Source organism: Panthera tigris, chromosome A2, assembly GCF_018350195.1.
Source record: "Panthera tigris isolate Pti1 chromosome A2, P.tigris_Pti1_mat1.1, whole genome shotgun sequence".
Classification (NCBI taxonomy): domain Eukaryota; kingdom Metazoa; phylum Chordata; class Mammalia; order Carnivora; family Felidae; genus Panthera; species Panthera tigris.
The window spans coordinates 103,329,141-103,350,427 of NC_056661.1; the positions used below are offsets into that span (position 1 = coordinate 103,329,141).

The window sequence follows — 21,287 nt, forward strand, 5'->3', positions numbered from 1 at the left end:
CCTGAATGTCACCTCTTTAGTAGAGGTATTTTCCTGATTACTTTGTCTAAGAAAAGGTGTGCTCCCACAGTTTGTATCCCTTTCCTGTGTTCTTTCTGCTACATCAAAATTTGAAACTTGTTAGCAGATTATTATGTCTTTCCCTGTTGGAATTTAAGATCCATGAGGACAGTAATGCTGTTTCTCCATCTCCTAGAACAGAAGCTGGCACATAATAGATACATATTCGTAGATAACCAACAAATAGAAAACATTCTATATTGTAAATTTAATTCTTAACAATTATCATTTGTATTGAAAAATTAGGATTGTAGATAGAAAAGAAAGCAAAACTTACCCTTTTTAAGTATTTATTTTGAGAGAGCATAAGCAGGGGAGGGGGATAGAGAGAGAATCCCAAGCAGGCTCTGCTCTGTCAGCACTGAGCCCAATGTGGGGCTCAGACTTATGAACCTGTGAGATCATGACCTGAGCCAAAACCAAGAGTTGGATGCTTAATTAACTGAGCCACCCAGGCCCCCCTACAAAACTTATAATTTTTGTTCTGGTTAGGTTTTGAGGCTAGGTTTTTATTTTTTTACATTTTACAGATAAGGAAGCCAAAACTAAGAGGTCATGTGCCTTTCCCAAGGTCACATCAACAGTAAGTTCCAAAGCAGGATTCAAATAGGTTTGTCTGACACCAAAGCCTAGACATGTACTCATGTAGATGTTCTGGGGAAGAACATCACATACTTGTTTTTCAGTGTAAGATAAATTCAACCCATGGATTATGTGTACACACACACACACACACACACACACAATGTCACCAACATTTTTTGTTGTGTTTTTGTATAATCTCTATTTTTGCCAACAATTGATTTAAAATCATATTGCTTCATTACGGTCAATATTAATCCATCATGAAAGACAGTTCCAGACAGCAACCTAGGAGACATGAATTCTGAATCCAACTTTACTATTAATTAGCTATGGGACCCTGGGGAAGTCAGTTATGTACTCTAAGAATGGCTTTTCTATCAGCATTATAAAAAAGAATAGATCAAATGATCCATCCTCTAAGTAAGGTACCTCCTATCTCTAAAATCTTAACAGCTCTTAGTAGAGAAGAGTGCTCTGAAAAAAAAAACATAGAAATCTGTTGTAACTTATCTCCATACCTGATTTATCTCTAAATGTGACTTGCTTATGTATCGATTTCCTCTTGGAAATACACATAGTGGACAGTTTTCTTGTTTTGATCACTCTCCTCTCGAAATTTAGGGATGTAACTAGAAGAACGCAGATATAGAATTTAGAGTTGTCTTGAATAATCTGTTGGGTTTTTTTTAACCTATTGTTGATTTTCCTCATATTATCAATAGAGGTCCTCACTGTGTTCTCTCATTGTTTGTAAGGGTGTTTCAGTTGATTCCCTGGACATTTCTAGGTATACACAAATACGGTTGGTTTTACTTCCTCTTTTACAACTTTATACTTTGTCTTTCTCTTGTCTAATAGTGTTGGCTAATATCTCCAAAACAAGATTAAATAATAGTGGTATGCGTGTTATCACCTTGACCTTAGTTGGAATGTTTCAAGTGTATGAAGTTAGTGTTTGAGTTAAAAACATTTATATTAAGAAAGTTTAATGTAAATAAATTGATAAAATGTAATGTTGAAAACAAACTGCAGGGAGGCAAACCATAAGAGTCTTAATATAGAGAACAAACTAAGGGTTGCTGGGGCGGGGGGCGGGGGATGGGCTAAATGGGCGATGGGTATTAAGGAGGGCACTTGTGTTGAGCACTGGGTGTTATATGTAAGTGACAAATCCCTAAATTCTACTCCTGAAACCATTATTACACTATATGTTAACAAACTTGGGTTTAAATAAAATTAAAAAAAAAGAAAAGAAACTGCAAACTGTAGAAGATATATAATATGATGCCATTCATATAAAATGTTAAAATATAAAAACATACCAGGGAATAAGTAATATCCAACTCAATGTATTGGAAAGAAAGGGGAAAAGGATGGAGAAGGAATACTGAAAGGTTAAGTGTTATAAGTTACAGTTATGATTACTGTTACGTTTGCAACATTTATAACAAAAATAATTTGATACCCTGAAGAAACCTGGAGGTGTCTGGTATAAAGAACATAGGTCTGAATTGAAGACACTTTACCTTTCAAGTGTATAAATTTCCTGATCACCGGGATCAGCTGTGTTTGCTGTCCTCTCTACCCTGAACATATTGCATGTAATAGGTATTCATTAAATAATTACTGAATGAAAAACTAAAGGAAAGAAAGAAGGAAACACATCATTAACTTTTTATTTTAAGTAAAGCTTAGTTTAAATAAGTCATGTAGATTTATTTTGTATATTAGAAGCCTACAATTTTTCTAAAAAAACAATGTTACCAAGTTTTCCATATGGCTTTTCAGAAGTCAACATAATATTACATATTATTGTGCTGCTTGTGATGTGAAACATGTAACACAAATTAATTTTGGGGTTTACTACCTTTGTATCAGCAGAATCAAGCCCTGCTTCAGGCTACCTACAGTCAGATGGGACACAATGGTGTCACAGTTTCAAATGCCTCCTATTACTCAGTTATATTCCTGTTTTATAAATCTTTTGAAATTGAATTTATCAATAAAACATTTCAATCTGTGGTGAATTACAGACCATATACTTTATTTTCTATTTTAAAAGAAAATGGGAAAAAAAGGAGCTGCATTCTATTTATGTATTTTCTGTCTGTGATAAAATACAGTAATTTTAAAATAAGCAAAATAAAATAATTCTTTAAAAACCCTCTCATTGCAACGGATAATTATAAATTTAAATTCCCTGGGTAATTACTGAACCATCTGTATTATGAAAATTAGAACTTTTAAATGTTTAATGGATTTTTGATTGAACAATATGACTGCCACATAATGTGGCTATGAGATCATTAACTTTTGTCATTTTTATATTTTCAACTGTATAACTTCATTTTTCATTAATCATTGGGTTTTGTCAGAGTCAATTTAATATTGTACTCGGATTTTCTTTTGAGACCCTTGAGTTTGAACTCTCAGCATTCCCAAGAGCCCAGAGGAGTCCTACCTCTAGAGGCTTATGATTCTTCTTACAAATAGAGGCTATTTTTATTTTCTCAAAAAGTAAGCTTTTGTGTTAGTAATTAGTAAAAAATTGAGAAAGCCATGGACCTTGATAATAAATTATCTTTACATGAGTTTATTTGAAGACATAAGAGCAGTCATCCCAAAGTAGTGCAGAATTGTGTGTTGCTCAAAAATTGATTCTTGTGACATTTTACCAATACCCTTTTTGTCCTCAACTATTTCTATTTCCTCATGAGATTTAGGAAATATCATACAACAAATCCTAAATACTGTCATAATATTTGAAAAAGTGAAAAGGCAATCAGTATGTTTATCAAGATTTCCACAGATTATCTTTAGGGAGCAGAATTGTAGAACTGTTTTGGATTTAAAGGTTGTTTTTCAGTCACTTCTGTGAGATAGACTTAGAATCTTTTTGTTAAACTGAATAATTAATGTGGTCATTAGCCAGTGAGCAAAATTGAGTTATTTTTCAGAATGTATGGGATGCTTTTAAAATGTATTGATCACAGGCAATTGTAATTGTCCCTTTGGTATATGGAAAGAGGACTCTTTGGAGTCAGAGCTGAATTTGAATCCTAGGTTGTCATATTTTTAAGTGTGTGACTAAGAGCCGTTCCTTAATGTCTCCAATCCTCAATTTTCTCAATGAGAAATGGGAATGAAAATATTAAAAATACTTATTCTTTCCTGGCATTTGTGAAGATTACATATAATGTATGTAAATACTTGGTATTTGATATGTATACAAAAAGTCAAAAGTATTATTTATTTGTTTCCTGTGCATCTGTATAGTAGTAAATTTATTCATGTAGTCAAGAAATATTCATTAAGAAGCCAAAGTAGGATAGGAATAGCACTAATTCCTTAGGATACTGTGGTAATAAGCAAGACAGGGAAAAATCTTCTATCATGGAGCTTACAGCCTAGTGAAAGAAGACACATGATATGTAAATAAGTAAATGATCCTTTCATTGTAATACATGTTATGGAGAACAATCTGAGTGCTGAGGAATAGCAAGTTTTGTGCATAAAGTCAGAGGACTCCTCACTGACTGACACCTTTATGACAGAAGTAAACTAAGCATACAAAATCAGAGTAATAGGTGCCATTTGTCTAGAAATCTTTTTCTTAAAATAAGCAAAACAGTGGCTAAGCAATAATCTACAATTCTAGATATGGAAATGTGGCTGTTAATTTTGACACTGATTGTGAAAAACCACTGTTAGAGCATTTTTGTGTGTGGAATTTTCCAAAATAATATTTTTAATTTTTCTTGAAGCAAAATCAGTTTTTAATCCATGAAAAATTAATGTGCCATAGAAGATGTGTTACTGGACATCTAATGAGCTGTTAATTTCCAATAAAACTATGAAGACTAATGGGTTCACTCTGGGGAAAATAGTATTCAACTTGAAATAGAGATATTTGAGGCAACTTAATCTGTTCACTTGGGAGTAAAGTTTTTAAGATTCACTTTCTAAACATAGTTTTATTTCTGAAAGATGCCCTTGATGTTGAATTTACCTTAATACAAGGATAGTGTAAGTTACAGTGAGAAGTATTTGTTTTAAAGATTCACAATACTAATCTTTGGGCATGAGGAAAGGTTTGTTATTTTGATGACATAGCCCACCTCTCTAGAATATTAATCATTAAAAAAAGGCAAATTCTTCTATGTATTATCATGGTCAGTTTTCTTCTCTTCACATTTATATGCCTGATGTACTTTCTCCATTGCATTGTAATTATATGCATGCCTGTCTACCAAATTGGAACATGGACTGCTCTAGGCAGCAAGAACTTTTATCCATCTTTGTTATTTCCAATACCTTGCCTAATGTCCAACTCACAGTCACTGTTCATTAAATTTTTTTACGTTTATTTGTTTATTTTGAGACAGAGTACACGTGCACACATACAAGCAAGGTAGGGACAGAGAGAGAAGGAGAGAGAGAATCCCAAGCAGGCTCTATGACAGCAGAGAGCCTGACATGGAGTTCATTCCTAAGAACGATGAGATCACTTCCTAAGCCAAAATCAAGAGTCGGACACTCAACCAACTGAGCCACCCAGGCCCCCCTCATTAAATTTTTGTAAGAGTAAAAAGGGAAGAAGATTCTAGGAATAGAATTTATTCTAGGAATATAATTTACTTCAAGAGTTAAAACCATCTTTATAAGATAATGTTTTTGTTTTAGGTTTATTAAACTGAAGTTAGTTAATATACAGTGTAGTTTTGATTGTGGGGGGTAGAACCCAATGATTCATCACTTACATACACACCCAGTGCTCATCCCAACAAATGTCCTCCTCAGTGCCCATCACCCATCCAGTCCATTCCCCATTTCCACCCCCTCCTCCAGCAACCCTGTCTGTTCTCTGTGTTTAAGAGTCTCTTATGGTTTGCCTCCCTCTCTGTAAGATAATGTTTAATATGAGTCAATGAATAAACTATATTCCAGACTCTTCTAAAATGTAAAGATTATTTGATCAATACAATCAGGTCTGTCATTGGGTTACCAAAAATGAATAGATCAATTGATTGATCTTTAGGTTTTGACTTACTAACATTTTTGCTTTGGTTTGACATCTGTACCCTATTAAGTCAGTCTTAGGTCAAATGGTAACTTCTTTGGAGAAATTTTCTTTGTTAAGCAAGAATACCTCTTTTCCTCTAGATAACAGTCAGACATCATTTTTGAAGGCACTGATTAAAGGTATGAAAATAACATGTTAGTATTAATAAGAACATCTACTACCCAAAATACGACCAAATGAAATAATAAAAACAAATCATATATTTTACTGTACTACAGTTGAATATTGTTCTAATGGTTGTTAAACTTCATGAATCAGAAAAACATGACAGTGAACTTCACGTGTGAAACATCACTGAATGACTGTATGATTTTACTAGCATTTTTTTACTAAAGGCACTACTTTATAGAGTCTGTAATGAGTTGTTCATATTATGGAAATGCCAAAACCTCTTTATGTATAACTCTGATTACCTCTGCATACTACTTTGGTGAGAAACTTTATAGTATTTAAAACCAAAGCATATTTATTTCTAAATCATCCTAACAAAGATTTTTTTATTTGCTTGTCTGTTTTTACTTTTTGTGTTGAGACAAGTTTAGATTTTAAGAGTTGCAAAAATTTTATGGAGAGTACCCACCTTCTCCTTATGTTAACATCTTATATAAACACAGAACAATGATCAAACGCAAATCTTAATATTGTAATACTTTTAAGTAAACTATAGAATTTGTTTGAATTTTACCGGTTTTGTCACTAATGTCCTTTTTCTGGCCCAGAATCCCCATTCATGGGTATTCTGGATGGTGGCAATTATCACCCTTTTCTTGCCTTTCAAACCTTGACATTTTTGAAGAGTATTATTCATTTATTTTATAGACTATCCTTCAATTTGGGTTTGTCTGGTATTTCCTCATGCTTAGATTGAGGCTACCACAGACTAGAGGTGATGTCCCTTCTCAGTACATCATATGAGGGGAAATAGCATGTCAATATGTATTACTAGTTATGTTAACCATGCTCAGTCAAGTTAAGTTAGTGTTTGTCAGGTTTCTCCACTGTAAAGTTATCATTTTTCTTTTAGCAGTATAGTTTTAAATCATTTGAGTTTGGAAGACAGTTTGGGGAGTTGTTTTATGTCCCTAGATAACCTAGTAAAGAAAGTGGTTTCGTATTTTTGTCTATTTAGTCCTCAGTATTTTCATATATAATGTGCGGGATTAGATAAGATCTGATAGGAATCTTTCAACTTTAATATTCTGTGACTTAATTACTCTGAGAACTGTAAGCGAGTTAAGAGATGTTCCATACATATCCTAGTTGTTTGCAAATTAGCCTCAAGTCCTTCTTTGATTTTGATGTGGCTTTGGAGATAAATACGTTGACAACTTCCTGCTTAAAAAGGGCATTATATATTGAAAATAACTTAAATTGAGACAGTTTATAAGTTCCTAATGAAAATCTATCTAGATATTTTATTACGTATATTTGAAGTTATTTCTTAGTCTGAAATTTGTCAGTTTAAAACATTTACAGTTTATCTGGCCTCAGAAACCATAACAATAGAAGAATTTTAATTACTGAAATATTCTGTCAGCTTTTTATCTTAATACAAATTCTGGTTTTCACTTTGATAAGTTTCATTCAGTGAAGTCAAGTTATGTAAAAAAAGTTAATATAATTTTCATTAAGGGAGTTTATGGTATTTTTTACTTATTGAGTGTCTTCTACCCATTCTCTAAAGTAATATTAAGGTTGAATGTACCATTACCATTTATGTAAATTCTGTTTGTTTCTTTGACAGTAATTTGACACATACGAGCTATAACTATCCTTTATTTAGAATATCAAAACTCAGCAAAGGAAATATAAAATGTATTTTATCTTTCTCTTTTTTTTTTAAATTGTAGTTTCAGTTAAAATGGCCAAAGATTATGATTTTTCTAACGGCAGTATAGAAGTTAATTTTGGTAAAAATTAAACTTAGGGCCTTACTAAGCAAAAAAAAAATTTTTTTCTTTTAAAATATATAGTGTCTTTTTAATCTGTGCTGCATCAAACTCCTTGTTGTATTTTGAAGTATAAACAAAATGTTGTCACATCCTACTAACGATGGCACTCTTGGGGTGCCTGGGTGGCTCAACTGGTTAAGCATCTGACCTCAGCTCAGGTAATGTTTTGCTGTCTGTCAGGCTCTGTGCTGATAGCTCAGAGCCTGGAGCCTTCTTCAGATTCTGTGTCTCCCTCTCTCTCTCTGTATCTCAAAAATGAATAAATGTTAAAAAAAAATTTAAGAAAAAGATGGTAGTCTTCTAGTGGCCAATCCCAATATCATGGTTATTGCTTATGTCAATGAATAAATAAATATGCTACATACAAGTATTTTCCAGCTTTTATAACTGTTATTGCTCAATAAATTCTAGTCATAGTAAACAGTGTATATATATCTGAAAACTTTAATGAGCCAATCTCTGATTTTTGAAATCCAACTTGGAAGTCTTTTGAGTACTATACTTTGGTGATCGCCCTATCTCATATCTTGCATATTTCAGCACTTTTAGACCTTATTTTTACTTCATTTTAATTTGGTAGAATTTTTTTAAACCCCTGGGAATTTAAACCTGTATGTGTATATTTAGGGTAAAAAAATAAAACAGCATAAATTTAGAAATATTTCTTCTCCTTGAGTGTCTGTAGGGAAAGTAGAAGTTTATATGTACTGTCTCTAAATATTAGCACATTTGAGATTTTTGAAATGTTACATTTAGTGAATAGTAGATGATTTGTGACTCATTAAAAAGGAACAACATCAGAATCATATGGGTCCCAGAAGAGGGAGAAATAGGGGTAGAAGGGTTATATGAGCCAATCATAGCGGAAAACTTTCCTAACCGGGGGAAAGACACAGACATCAAAATCCAGGAAGCACAGAGGACTCCCGTTAAATTCAACAAAAAAACGACCATCAAACAACACATATCATAGTCAAATTCACAAAATACTCAGGCAAGGAAAGAATCATGAAAGCAGCAAGGGAAAAAAAGTCCTTAACCTACAAGGGAAGACAGATCAGGTTCCCAGCAGAGCTATCCACAAAAACTTGGCAGGTCAGAAAGGAGTGGCAGGATATATTCAATGTGCTGAATCAGAAAAATATGCGGCCAAGAATTCTCTACCCAGCAAGGCTGTCATTCAAAACAGAAAGAGAGATAAAAAGTTTCCCAGACAAACAAAAATTAAAGGAGTTTGTGACCACTAAACCAGCCCTGCAAGAAATTTTAAGGGGGACTCTGTGAGGGGAGAAAAGATGAAAATAAAAAGAAAGAGAGAGAGAGAGAGAGGAGAGAAAGGCCAAAAGCAACAAAGTTTAGAAAGAACCAAAGAACACCACCAGAAACTCCAACTCTACAAGCAACATAATGGCAAGAAATTCCTCTTTCAGTACTCACTCTAAACGTCACTGGACTCAATGCTCCAATCAAAAGACATAGGGTAGCAGAATGGATAAGAAAACAAGATCCATCTATATGTTGTTTACAAGAGACCCACTTTAGACCTAAAGACACCTTCAGATTGAAAGTAAGGGGATAGAGAACCATCTATCATGCTAATGGTCAACAAAAGAAAGCCAGAGTAGCCATACTTGTATCAGACAATCAAGACTTTAAAATAAAGACTGTATCAAGAGATGGAGAAGGGCATTATATCATAATTCAGGGGTCTATCCATCAAGAAGACCTAACATTTGTAAACATTTATGCACCAATTGGGGAAGCACCCAACATATAAATCAATTAATCACAAACATAAAGAAACTCATCGATAGTAATACCAGACTTCAACACCCTGCTCACAGCAATGGACAGATCATGTAATCAAAAAATCAACAAGGAAACAATGGCTTTGAATGACACACTGGACCAGATGGACTTAACAGATATATTCAGAACATTTCATCCTAAAGCAGCAGTACACACATTCTTCTCCAGTGCACATGGAATGTTCTCCACAATAGGCCACATACTGGGACACAAATCAGCCCTCAACAACTACAAAAAGATCGAGATCATACTGTGCATATTTTCAGACCACAACACTATGAAACTCAAAATCAACCACAAGAAAAAATTTGGGAAGGTAACAAATACTTGGAGACTGAAGAACATCCTACTAAAGAATTAATAGGCTAACCAAGAAGTTAAAGAGGAAATTAAAAAGTACATGGAAACCAATGAAAATAACACCACAGCTCAAAACCTCTGGGACGCAGCAAAGGCGGTCATAAGATGAAAGTCTATAGCAATCTAGGCCTTCCTAAAGAAGGAACAAAGACCTCAGATACACAACTTAACCTTACCCCTTAAAGAGCTGGAAAATAAAAGCAAATAAAACCAAAAATCAGCAGAAGACAGGAAGTAATAAAGATTAGAGCAGAAATTAATGCTATCAAAACAACAACAACAATAACAAGAAACAGTAGAACAGATCAATAAAACCAGAAGCTGGTTCTTTGAAAGAATTAACAAAATTGATAAACAACTAGCCACTTTGATCAAAAAGAAAAAGGAAAGGACCCACATAATAAAATCAAGAACAAGGGGCGCCTGGGTGGCTCAGTCGGTTAAGTGGCCGACTTCAGCTCAGGTCATGATCTCGCGGTCCGTGAGTTGGAACCCCGCGTCGGGCTCTGTGCTGACAGCTCAGAGCCTGGAGCCTGTTTCAAATTCTGTGTCTCCCTCTCTCTGACCCTCCCCTGTTCATGCTCTGTCTCTCCCTGTCTCAAAAAAAAAAAAAAAAAAAAAACGATAAAAAAATAAAATAAAATCAAGAATGAAAGAGGAGAGATTACAATCAACACAGCAGAAACAAAAACAATAATAAGAGGATATTATGAACAACTATACACCAATAAAATGGACAATCTAGAAGACATGGACAAATTCCTAGAAACATACATACTTCCAAAACTGAAACAGGAAGAAACAGAAAATTTGAACAGACCCATAACCAGTAAAGAAATCAAATTAGTAATCAAAAATCTGCCAAAAAACAAAAGTCCGGAGCCAGATGGCTTTCCAGGGGAAATTCTACCAAACATTTAAGGAAGAGTTAACACCTGTTCTCTTAAAGCTGTTCCAAAATATAGAAATGGAAGGAAAAGTTCCAAACTCTTTCTATGAGGTCAGCATTACCTTGATTCCAAAACCAGACAGAGACCCCATGAAAAAGGAGAACTATAGACCAATTTCCCTGATGAACATGAATGCAAAAATCCTCAACAAGATATTAGCCAGCCAGATTCAACAATACATTGAAAAAATTATTTACCACGACCAAGTGGGATTTACACCTGGGATGCAGGACAGGTTCAATATCCACACTCAATTAACGTGATTCATCACATCAATGCAAGAAAAGGACAAGAACCATACGATCCTATCAATAGATGCAGAGAAAGCATTTGACAAAAGACAGCATCCTTTCTTGATAAAAACCTTCAAGAAGGGAGGGATAGAAGGATCATACCTTGAGATTATAAAAGCCATATATGAACGACCCAACGCTAATATCATCCTCAATGGGGAAAAACTGAGAGCTTTCCCCCTAAGGTCAGGAACAGGAGAGGGATGTACACTCTCGCCACTGTTATTCAACATAGTATTGGAAGTCTTAATTAGCCTCTGCAGTCAGACAACACAAAGAAAGAAAAGGCATCCAAATCAGCCAGGAGGAGGTCAAACTTTCACTCTTCACAGATGACGTGATATTCTACATGGAAAACCCAAAAGATTCCACTAAAAAAATGCTAGAACTGATTCATGAATTCAGCAAAGTTGCAGGATATAAAATCAATGCACAGAAATCAGTTGCATTCCTATACACCAACAATGAAGCAACAGAGAAATCAAGCAATTGATCTCATTTACAATTGCACCAAAAACTATAAAATACCTAGGAATAAATCTAACCAAAGAGGTGAAAAAGCTATACACTGAAAACTATAGAAAGCTTATGAAAGAAATTGAAGAAGACACAAAAAAATGGAAAGAGATTCCATGCTCCTGGATAGGAAGAACAAATATTGTTAAAATGTCGATACTATCCAAAGCAATCTACCTATTCAATGCAATACCCATTAAAATAACACCAGTATTCTTCACAGAGCTAGAATAAACAATTCTAAAATGTGTACGGAACCAGAAAAGACCCCGAATAGCCAAAGCAATCTTGAAAACGAAAACCAAAGCAGGAGGCATCACAATCCGAGACCTCAAGCTACACTACAAAGCTGTAATCATCAAGACAGTATGGTGCTGGTACAAGAACAGACACTTAGATCAATGGAACAGAATAGAGAACCCAGAAATGGACCCAGAAACGTATGGCCAACTAACCTTTGACAAAGCACGAAAGAATATTCAGTGGAATAAAGACAGTCTTCAGCAAGAGGTGCTGGGAAAACTGGACAGTGACATGCAGAAGAATGAACCTGGACCACTTTCTTACACCATACCCAAAAATAAGCTCAAAATGGATGAAAGACGTAAATGTAAGAGAGGAAGCCATCAAAATCCTCGAGGAGAAAGCAGGCAAAAACCTCTTTGATCTTGGTGGCGGCAACTTCTTACTCAACACATCTCCAGTAGCAAGGGAAACAAAAGCAAAAATGAACTACTGGGACCTCATCAAAATTAAAAGCTTCTGCACAGCAAAGGAAACGATCAGCAAAACCAAAAGGCAACTGACAGAATGGGAGAAGATATTTGCAAATGACATATCAGATAAAGGGTTAGTATCCAGAATCTATACAGAACTTATCAAATTCAACACCCAAAAAACAAATAATCTAGTGAAGAAATGGGCAAAAGACATGAATAGACACTTCTCCAAAGAAGACATCCAGATGGCCAACCAACACATGAAAAAATGGTCAACATCACTCATCATCAGGGAAATAAAAATCAAAACCACCATGAAATACCACCTTACACCTGTCAGGATGGCTAACATTAACAACTCAGGCAACAACAGATGTTGGCGAGGATACAGAGAAAGAGGATCTCTTTTACACTGTTGGTGGGAATGCAAGCTGGTGCAGCCACTCTGGAAAACAGTCTGGAGGTTCCTCAAAAAATTAAAAATCAAACTACCCTATGGCCCAGCAATTGCACTACTAGGTATTTATCCAAGGGATACAGGTGTGCTGTTTCGAAGGGACCCATGCACCCCCATGTTTATAGCAACACTATCAACAATAGCCAAAGTATGGAAAGAGCACAAATGTCCATTGATGGATGAATGGATAAAGAAGATGTGGCTTGTATACACAATGGAGTATTACTCAGCAATAAAAAAAAAATGAAATCTTGCCATTTGCAACTACATGAGTGGAACTAGAGGGTATTATGCTAAGTGAAATTAAGTCAGTCAGAGAAAGACAAAAATCATATGACTTCACTCATATGAGGACTTTAAGAGACAAAACAGATGAACACAAGGGAAGGGAAACAAAAATAATATAAAAACAGGGAGGGGGACAAAACAGAAGAGACTCATAAATATGGAGAACAAACTGAGGGTTACCGGAGGGGTTGTGGGAGGAGGGATGGGCTAAATGGGTAAGGGGCTAAGGAACCTACTCCTGAAATAATTGTTGCATTATTTGCTAACTAATTTGGATGTAAATTAAAAAATAAAATGATAAATGTAATAAAAAAAAAAATGGGCAGAGGATCTGAAGAGACATTTTTTTCAAAGAAGGTATACAGATGGCCAACAGATACATGAAAAGATGTTCAACATCACTGATCATCAGGGAAATGCAAATCAAAACCACAAAGACCACTTAGTATCAAAAAGACAAGAAATGGGGTGCCTAGGTGGCCCATTCGGTTAAGCAACCAACTCTTGATTTCAGCTCAGGTCATGATCTCATGATTCGTGAGATCAAGCCTCTTGCTGGGCTTAGCGCTGACAACACGGAGCCTGTTTGGGATTCTCTATCTCCTTCTCTCTCTGCCACTACCCCACTTGCACTCCTTCTCAAAACTAAATAACCTAGTGGGGGAAAAAAGACAAGAAATAGCAAGATTTGGCAAGGATGTGGAGAAAAAGGAACCCTAAAACACTGTTGGTGGGAATGTAAATTGGTGCAGCCACTATGGAAAACAGCATGGAGTTTCCTCCAAAAGTTAAAAATAGAAAAACCATACAACACAGTAATTTTACTTGTGGGTATTTACTCAAAGAAAAAAACAATAGTAATTCAAAAGATACATGTACTCCTATGTTTATTGCAGCATTATTTATCATAGCCAAGATTTGGAAGCAATCTAAGTGTCGGTGGGTAGCTGAACGCATAAAGAAATTGTGGTGGATAAAGAAATTACAGTAGAATATGTAACAGCATAGATGGACCTAGAGAATATTATGCTGAGTAAAGTAAGACAAAGACAAATACAGTATGATATCACTTATATGTGGAGCTAAAAACAGTGAAGCAGAAACACTCCTGAATAGAATAAACATAAGTGCCAGAGGGGAGGGGTGTGGGGAATGGAAACATAGGTGAAGGGGACAAAGAGATACAAAGTTTCAGTTAGTTATAAAATAAGTCATGGGGATGAAAAGTACTGAATAGGGAATATAGTCAATATTTTAGTAACTTTGTATGGTGACAGATGGGAACTATACTTACTGTGGTGAGCACTGAGTAATATATATATAGTTGTCAATCAGCATGTTGTACACCTGAAACTAATATAACATTATGTCAACCATGCTTAATTAAAATTAATAAGTAAATAAAAACATAAATAAGGTACTACATGAAAAAACATATAAAACTTTTGCTATCCTCACTTGAAAATATATTTATGTTGGACCATTAAAGAATTTGAGATATTTTTGTTTTGTTTTTCTGTAATCAGTGCTGACTGCATACCAACTTACAAAACTGAATACTTCAAACCAAGTAAATATCTTTTAAAGCAAAAATGTTACAAATGAAGGTGAGTTATCAAGGTAGGGGCATCTCATGCAGAATCTAGCATATACTTCTATGCTTATTTCTCAGATATTAGACTTCTATAAGAAGATTTTTTCTAATCTTTAAGACCATAAGCTCCATATGAAGAGGATAGTGGTATTTTTAGCCCTAGAAGGTTCATATCTTAAACGTACCTGAAATATCTAAAAAGTAATGTTACAGAAATTGTGCTTTTTATTCATGTTTATGGGAAGATATAAGGATATAAACTTATAGAATAGGATTTATGTTCATTAAGAGCCTACTCTTGCTCACACTTACCATCCGTCATTCATTTCCTTTCTTTCCTTTCTGCTAGCTATTTTGCCTGACTCTCACCTTTCACTCACTGATCTTCATTTCCTTTAATATAAATATACCCTCTCCAGATGGTTGTGCTAGTCCTGAGGGTCTTTCTGGCTCTGGGAAACACTGGAAAACCCAGTGTTTTATTTCTAACTTCCCCATTTCCATGCTACCAAAAGCCACCACAAAGTAAAACATGACAAGACGAACTAAAGACTCAGAAAAGCAAACCTAGTCCATTAAATTTGTTCCACAATCACAAATCGGAGATAAGTGATTGCTTAACAAATGAAACAGAATTGTTAATGTATTGTCATACATGAAATCAGATATTCATTTCTGCCCTTTTATCTGTTTTACTTGCTATTAAAATAAAGGATATGATTTTATAATATTAAATTAAGGGAAATTTCCTTGGTTATTTCTTTTCTGAACCACTAAGTAGAAAAAAAGGTAGAAATTTACTTACAAGACGTAAGTATTTGAGCTAGGTTTACTAAGAACCTCCCCAGTTACTTTAATTTTATAATATAGCCCTAGACTTTCTAATTAAATATGCAACTTCTGTCATAAGGAAAAAAAAAACCATCTTATGCTTTTTACACTATATTTAATTAAGCATTTCTTGTAAGTTCATTTCAGTATCTATCATGGCCCACTAAAGTTGGATTCAGTTATAAAATGGTAGATTAATTACCTTTTGTATTAAATGAAATAAGAATCTCAAATATGCAAAGTCAGGAAATTTAATTGTGGTCTTCAATTGCTTATTCAGTGCATTGGAAAACTGAATGCAGAAGTACAGAAAAAAGAGCCAAAGGTTGTTAAATGTAGCACATCACACACATCTTGCACTTTACTTAATGATCCAAGTGTTTATTACTATGAAGGAAATGCACCATTTAAAGAATTATGGTGGAATTGTAAAACATTAAAAACTCTAATTAATTTTAGTCTGAAGCATGCAGCGTGCTCATTTTGCCTAAAACATTTTCATTATCATCAGTATTTTTCCAGTTATTAAGATAAATTTTTTCTTCATTGTGCAGCACCAGCACATTTTCTGTATTAAAAGCATAATCTTAAATGCTGTTGAGAATTATATCTGGAACATACTTTAAGTAAATAAAAGACAGCAGTTTTTGACCATAGATTGGAAGAGTATATATTGCTTTTTGATACCTATTCTATAACTAATATAACAGATTAAGTGTATATCTTTTTTTGTCAAAAGCCATAAATATATATACACATATATATTCACTAACATTTTTAAAAAGACCATTGTTAAAGCATAAAGATAATTTTGACTATTAATTTGAATCCAACTACAATAACTCTCGGATTAGCCAAAGGAATATTTAAAATCTAAAGATAATACAAGAAAATAGAAATAGGTTAAGTTAGTGCTTAGCTGCACCTCCTCACTTCATTTTACTGCTGTACTACCATGTATTTGTCTGCTATAAGTAAGAAATTCAGTAAAGTGAAAACAACTGAAATTCTCTTTGTAAACATTGACCTCCACTATGCTTATTTCTGGAAATAGTTCAAAGGGTGAGATTATAAAGGGATTTATTTTAAAAAAATCTTATGTTTTCTGTTGGTAAAAGTAATCCATAAGTAGAAAAGAAAATATATGAAAGCATAAACAAGGAAATAAAAATTAAGAACATCACCATTATGAACATTTGAGACACTTACGAAAGGAATTTTAAGTAGAACAATGGAAAGCAAACTGTTTTGGCTGTGTATTTTCAATGTGAGCAGCTATAGGTGCCTTGAATTTTTTTCCACATAAAATCTTTATATATACGTGATACTTACTTTGAATGCAGAAAACCTTTCATTGAGTCACCATTTATTAAATTGCTTTTTGAAATAATTTTAGATTTAAGAAAAATGCAAAAATAGTACAGGTAATTCCCATTTGCCCTTTATCCAGCTTGCTGAAGTGTTATCGATTTTTATAACTAAAGTAGATAACTGAAACCAGGAATTAACATCAAGACAATACTATTAACTACTGCATAGACCATATTTAAATTTTGCCAGTTTTCCCACTAATACCCTTTTCGTGGCCCAGGATCCCATCAGTTTTTAATCATCATGTTCCCTTAGTCTTCTCCCATCTGTGACAGTCCAAACTTTGTATGGTCTTTGATGACCTTGACAGTTTTGAAGACTACTGTTTAATTATTTTATATAATGTTTATCTGATGCTTTCTCATGATTAGATTGAGATTATGCATTATTAGGAAGGATACCACAGACCTGATGTGCCCTTTTTAGTGCATCATAGCGAAGGGTTAATTACTGTGAATAAGTATTACTGGTGATATTAACCTTAATCACTTGGGTATGGTGGTATTTGACAGGTATCTGCATTATAAAGTATTTATACGTTCTTCTTTAAAGATAAAAACAAACAATGGGGAAAGTTGTCCCTTTGTATAATACTACTTAAAGAGAAATCACTTACAATTTGGCTGTCTATAGGGTTAATAGACTAATTTGAGTCCAAATATTACCTGAGCAGTAGAAATTCTAGCTGCTAAAATAACTGCCCTTTTTTTGGAGTTGGTTATCTCCGAAGAGAAAGAAAAAGCAGGATGGATTGGTTTTATTAATTGGCATCAATTCTTTGAACTATTATGAAAACCAAGACAGTTTTGTAAATAAGGAAAATTGAGGGTGCCTCTGTTCCAATTGATAGTGGAAGCTTTAATAGCATTTAAACAAAACCTTGCAAGTTTTATTCATTGGTAAGAGAGATTTAGTTTAGGTAAGAATGGCAGTGTTTTTACTGTTAGAATACTTAGTTTAGGTAAGAATGTTTTTGCTGTTCTCTGTTAGAATAACTCCCTCAGTCTTATGTTACCACCAGGAGCATTAGACCGTAATCCCATGGACCGTGTATGCCTAGACATTCTCATTCTCATTACTACAACAATGCTGTCAGTGTAAAAAGAGCAAGAAGGCTAAAGAACCGTCGTCAGTCATTTGGCATTATGGGTTGTTGTTATGTGAGTGGGTATTGAAATTCCACATGTAACTAGCAGATCTGCAGGGTGGTTACAATCAACATGTTTTCTGGAGTATGAATTAGCAAGCTTCAGTGTTAAGAGGTAAACCTGTCTACACTTTCCAGTGGCCCCAAAGGGTACATTTTCTTGCTGGCTGCTTCAGAACACTTTGTGAAACAAATGTCAAAATTGTCAGGACTGTCACTAAGAAAATGATCCGTGTAGTAAGGGTCTTCTTTTGCTGGGAAACAAACAGATGTCTTAACTCAGCAAAGAGTAAACAAAAACGTGCCATTTATGAGAAGAAATTTTTTACTGCCATTAATATTCAGTAGTGAAGAAATACTTTTTGGTAAGAAGCTTCTATATTTGCAGTTTCATTCATTATGCAATCATTAGTCAATGATATTTGATTTGCTGCCTGAGCTATTTCAATGCTTTTATTAATCTTGAATTGCTTATAAAATTCTTACACAAATTAGCACTTGTAAACAAACAAAAAAAATAAACCAACCTCTAAAATCCTTTATGGAGGTTTATTGTGTCTAAATCTACTGTTTTTATTTATAATGATAAAACCTGTTGGAATGCTTGGGTGGCTCAGTTGGTTGAGCATGTGACTCTTGATTTTGGCTAATCTCATGATCCCATGAGATTGAGCCCCATGTCAGGCTCCGTGCTGAGCATGGAGCTTGCTTAAGATTCTCTCTCTTCCTCTGCCCCTCTCCCCTGTCCTCTCTCTCTCTCTCTCTCTCTCTCTCTCTAAGTAAAAAAATAAATAAAAGCTTTTATTGCTATTTTCATTATTTTGATGATGTTCTACTATAGCAATTACAGTGTGTTATACTTTAGCAGTTAGGGTTAAATGCCTTTTCCTCCCCTTCATAATCCTTTTCTTCATCCAAATCACAGTTATCTTTGTACAGAGGAAAAAGGAGATAGGATCTTGTTACCTATGGAAACGGTTTAAAGGCACATAAAGGCAAGATCATGTAAGACATGTCCTCAGCATAAAGAACAATGTGGAACAATTCTTCACCTGTCCTGAGCAGGAGGCAATATTAGAAGAGACATGCATTTATAAACTATGGTTGACCTTTGAATAACATGAGAGGGCTAGGTGTTCCAACAACTGCATGTGACTTTTGACTACCCCCAGATTAACCAATAGAGCTTATCATTGACCAGAAAAGCCTTACTGATAACATAGTTAATTAACACATATTTTGTTATGTATATTGTATACTGTATTCTTATAATAAAGTAAGTTAGAAAAGAGAAGATGTTGAGAAAATCAGAAAATACATGTATAGAACTGTACTATATTTATTGAAAAAAATCTGTTTAAATACATAAATTCAGTGCTACCTAGCAAAAAATGTCTTGCCACCTTTACCTGCTAAATTAACACCTTCTGTCAGTGTCTCACATGAAGAAGACAGCGGAAAGCATAGAGGAAAATTTGCTTCTGTTAAGATCTAATCAAAATGTAATCTCTAGAAACTCTTGCCCAAAAGTGGAAAATACCTGTTCAAGAGTCAATCAAACATAGTATCTCTGTTCAGTAGAGATAAATTGGGGAAAAAAAATTAAAACAACATACAGTGACTATTATGGTTTGAACACTATATTAAAACTACATTGCCAAAATGACATTCAAAGCCCCATCCCTTGTATGCAACATATTTATAAATGATTCAGATTGGTTTATAATATTGGTAATTTCTCTACTTTTCTAATGTTGACAAAGTCTAACTCACAGATGCTGTTGAACCTAGAGACAAAGTATATAAAGGAAGCCTTCTCCACCTTAATATTTATAGGCAAGGATGTGGTTTTTCATGGGAAAAAAATTATACTTGAATTTCATTTATTTAATAAAGTCAGTTTACTAAGAGCTCAACAATGATTGAATTTGGTTTTATAAGATTCTGAGATAAAGAGTGATGTATTTGGTGACACTGATAATATTACTGTTGTCTAGAGATACTTAAGAAATTGCTACCTATGCTTAACTCAGTAGACAATGCTTTTTAATTTCAGTTAATAAAAATGAAAGTTCTCACTTGATAATTATTAGAAACATTAGGAAAGCAAGACTGCTTTGTACCTGGCATTGTTGAAGGAACATAGATGATGAAATGGGTTACAGATTGTAAGGTGAAATATTTTTCCAGACTCTCATTATTTATACTTTGGAGGTCGCCATTTAATATTGAACACAAGATGCACTTCATTCCTATGGAGACAGACATTACGAAGTCACTTCATTTATTCACCGTGTTCCACAGGACCCTGCTATGAATTATGAAGCCACACTTAGAATTGAAACTGTACAAGACTGTAAGCATTCGATAGACTGACATGCCCATGTTTCCTATTTTAGAGCTGACTGATCTTCAGATAACATATGGTGGTGCAAGTAATTGGAAAATTGGCAGGCCTGTCAAGAAAGCACGTTAGAGGAGACAAAAATGCCATGCTGGAGCACATAAAGTGTCTCAGAAGTTAAATTTACTTTTATCAAACAGTGAAGTAAAAATACCTGATTCACCCCCCCTAAAATGGATACTTTTTATGGGCAGGTGTTTTCAAAAGTAATTTGAGGTCATTAATAAAATAAGTTGCTTTTAAGAACATACAGAAAAGTTTAGTCCACGTGTAGTGCAAATGAGCACCCACTATAAATATTTGAATGTTACATAATTTACCGTTTTGTTTCTAGCCTCTTTTCTAGGATTGCCAGAATCACAGCAGTTAATTCTTCAGAGAAATAGAATTAAAATGTATTAATTATAGCTGATAAAATGCCCTAAAGTTTATATTTTAATGTTTTCTAAAATTTATTTCGCAGGAAGATGAAAATGAAGCTGAAAGAAAAAATTTATCTCAGGAGCTCAGCATGGAACAGAAGAATCCAAAGAAATAAAGGATTTTCTGTAGTGTTTTGAAAAGTTTGCCATTTATGTAGTAGCAGATAAAATTTCTAATTGTAAAATGTTAAATTGTAAAATCTAATTTGCAAAATGTTCTCAATAAAGTCATTGAAAATGAAATAGGACCTTGTTCTTGGAATCTATATGTTTTCTAAAGCAATTTAAACTTTTAATAAAGGACCTTCCAAAAATACTAAAATGAAATCTGAGAATGGAGACAGAATTTTCTCTAATCCGTAACCTATAATCTGTTAAGTATTAATACATCTGAATGACCTCAACAAAAAATCTCGCACAGTCATTTTTCCCCTTACTGGGCTCTA

General features: G+C 34.1%; 1 protein-coding gene across 1 annotated transcript in view; it reads left to right on the top strand.

Moving 5' to 3' along the window:
- The window catches only part of PHF14 (PHD finger protein 14), a 209,207-nt gene extending 188,123 nt beyond the window's left edge, over positions 1-21,084 (top strand). The window contains exon 18 of the mRNA XM_007076662.3: positions 20,883-21,084. Coding sequence (XP_007076724.2) covers positions 20,883-20,957 — 75 coding nt within the window. The 3' untranslated portion in view covers positions 20,958-21,084. The remainder of the gene's footprint in view (positions 1-20,882) is intronic.
- The last annotated feature ends 203 nt before the right edge of the window (positions 21,085-21,287 follow it).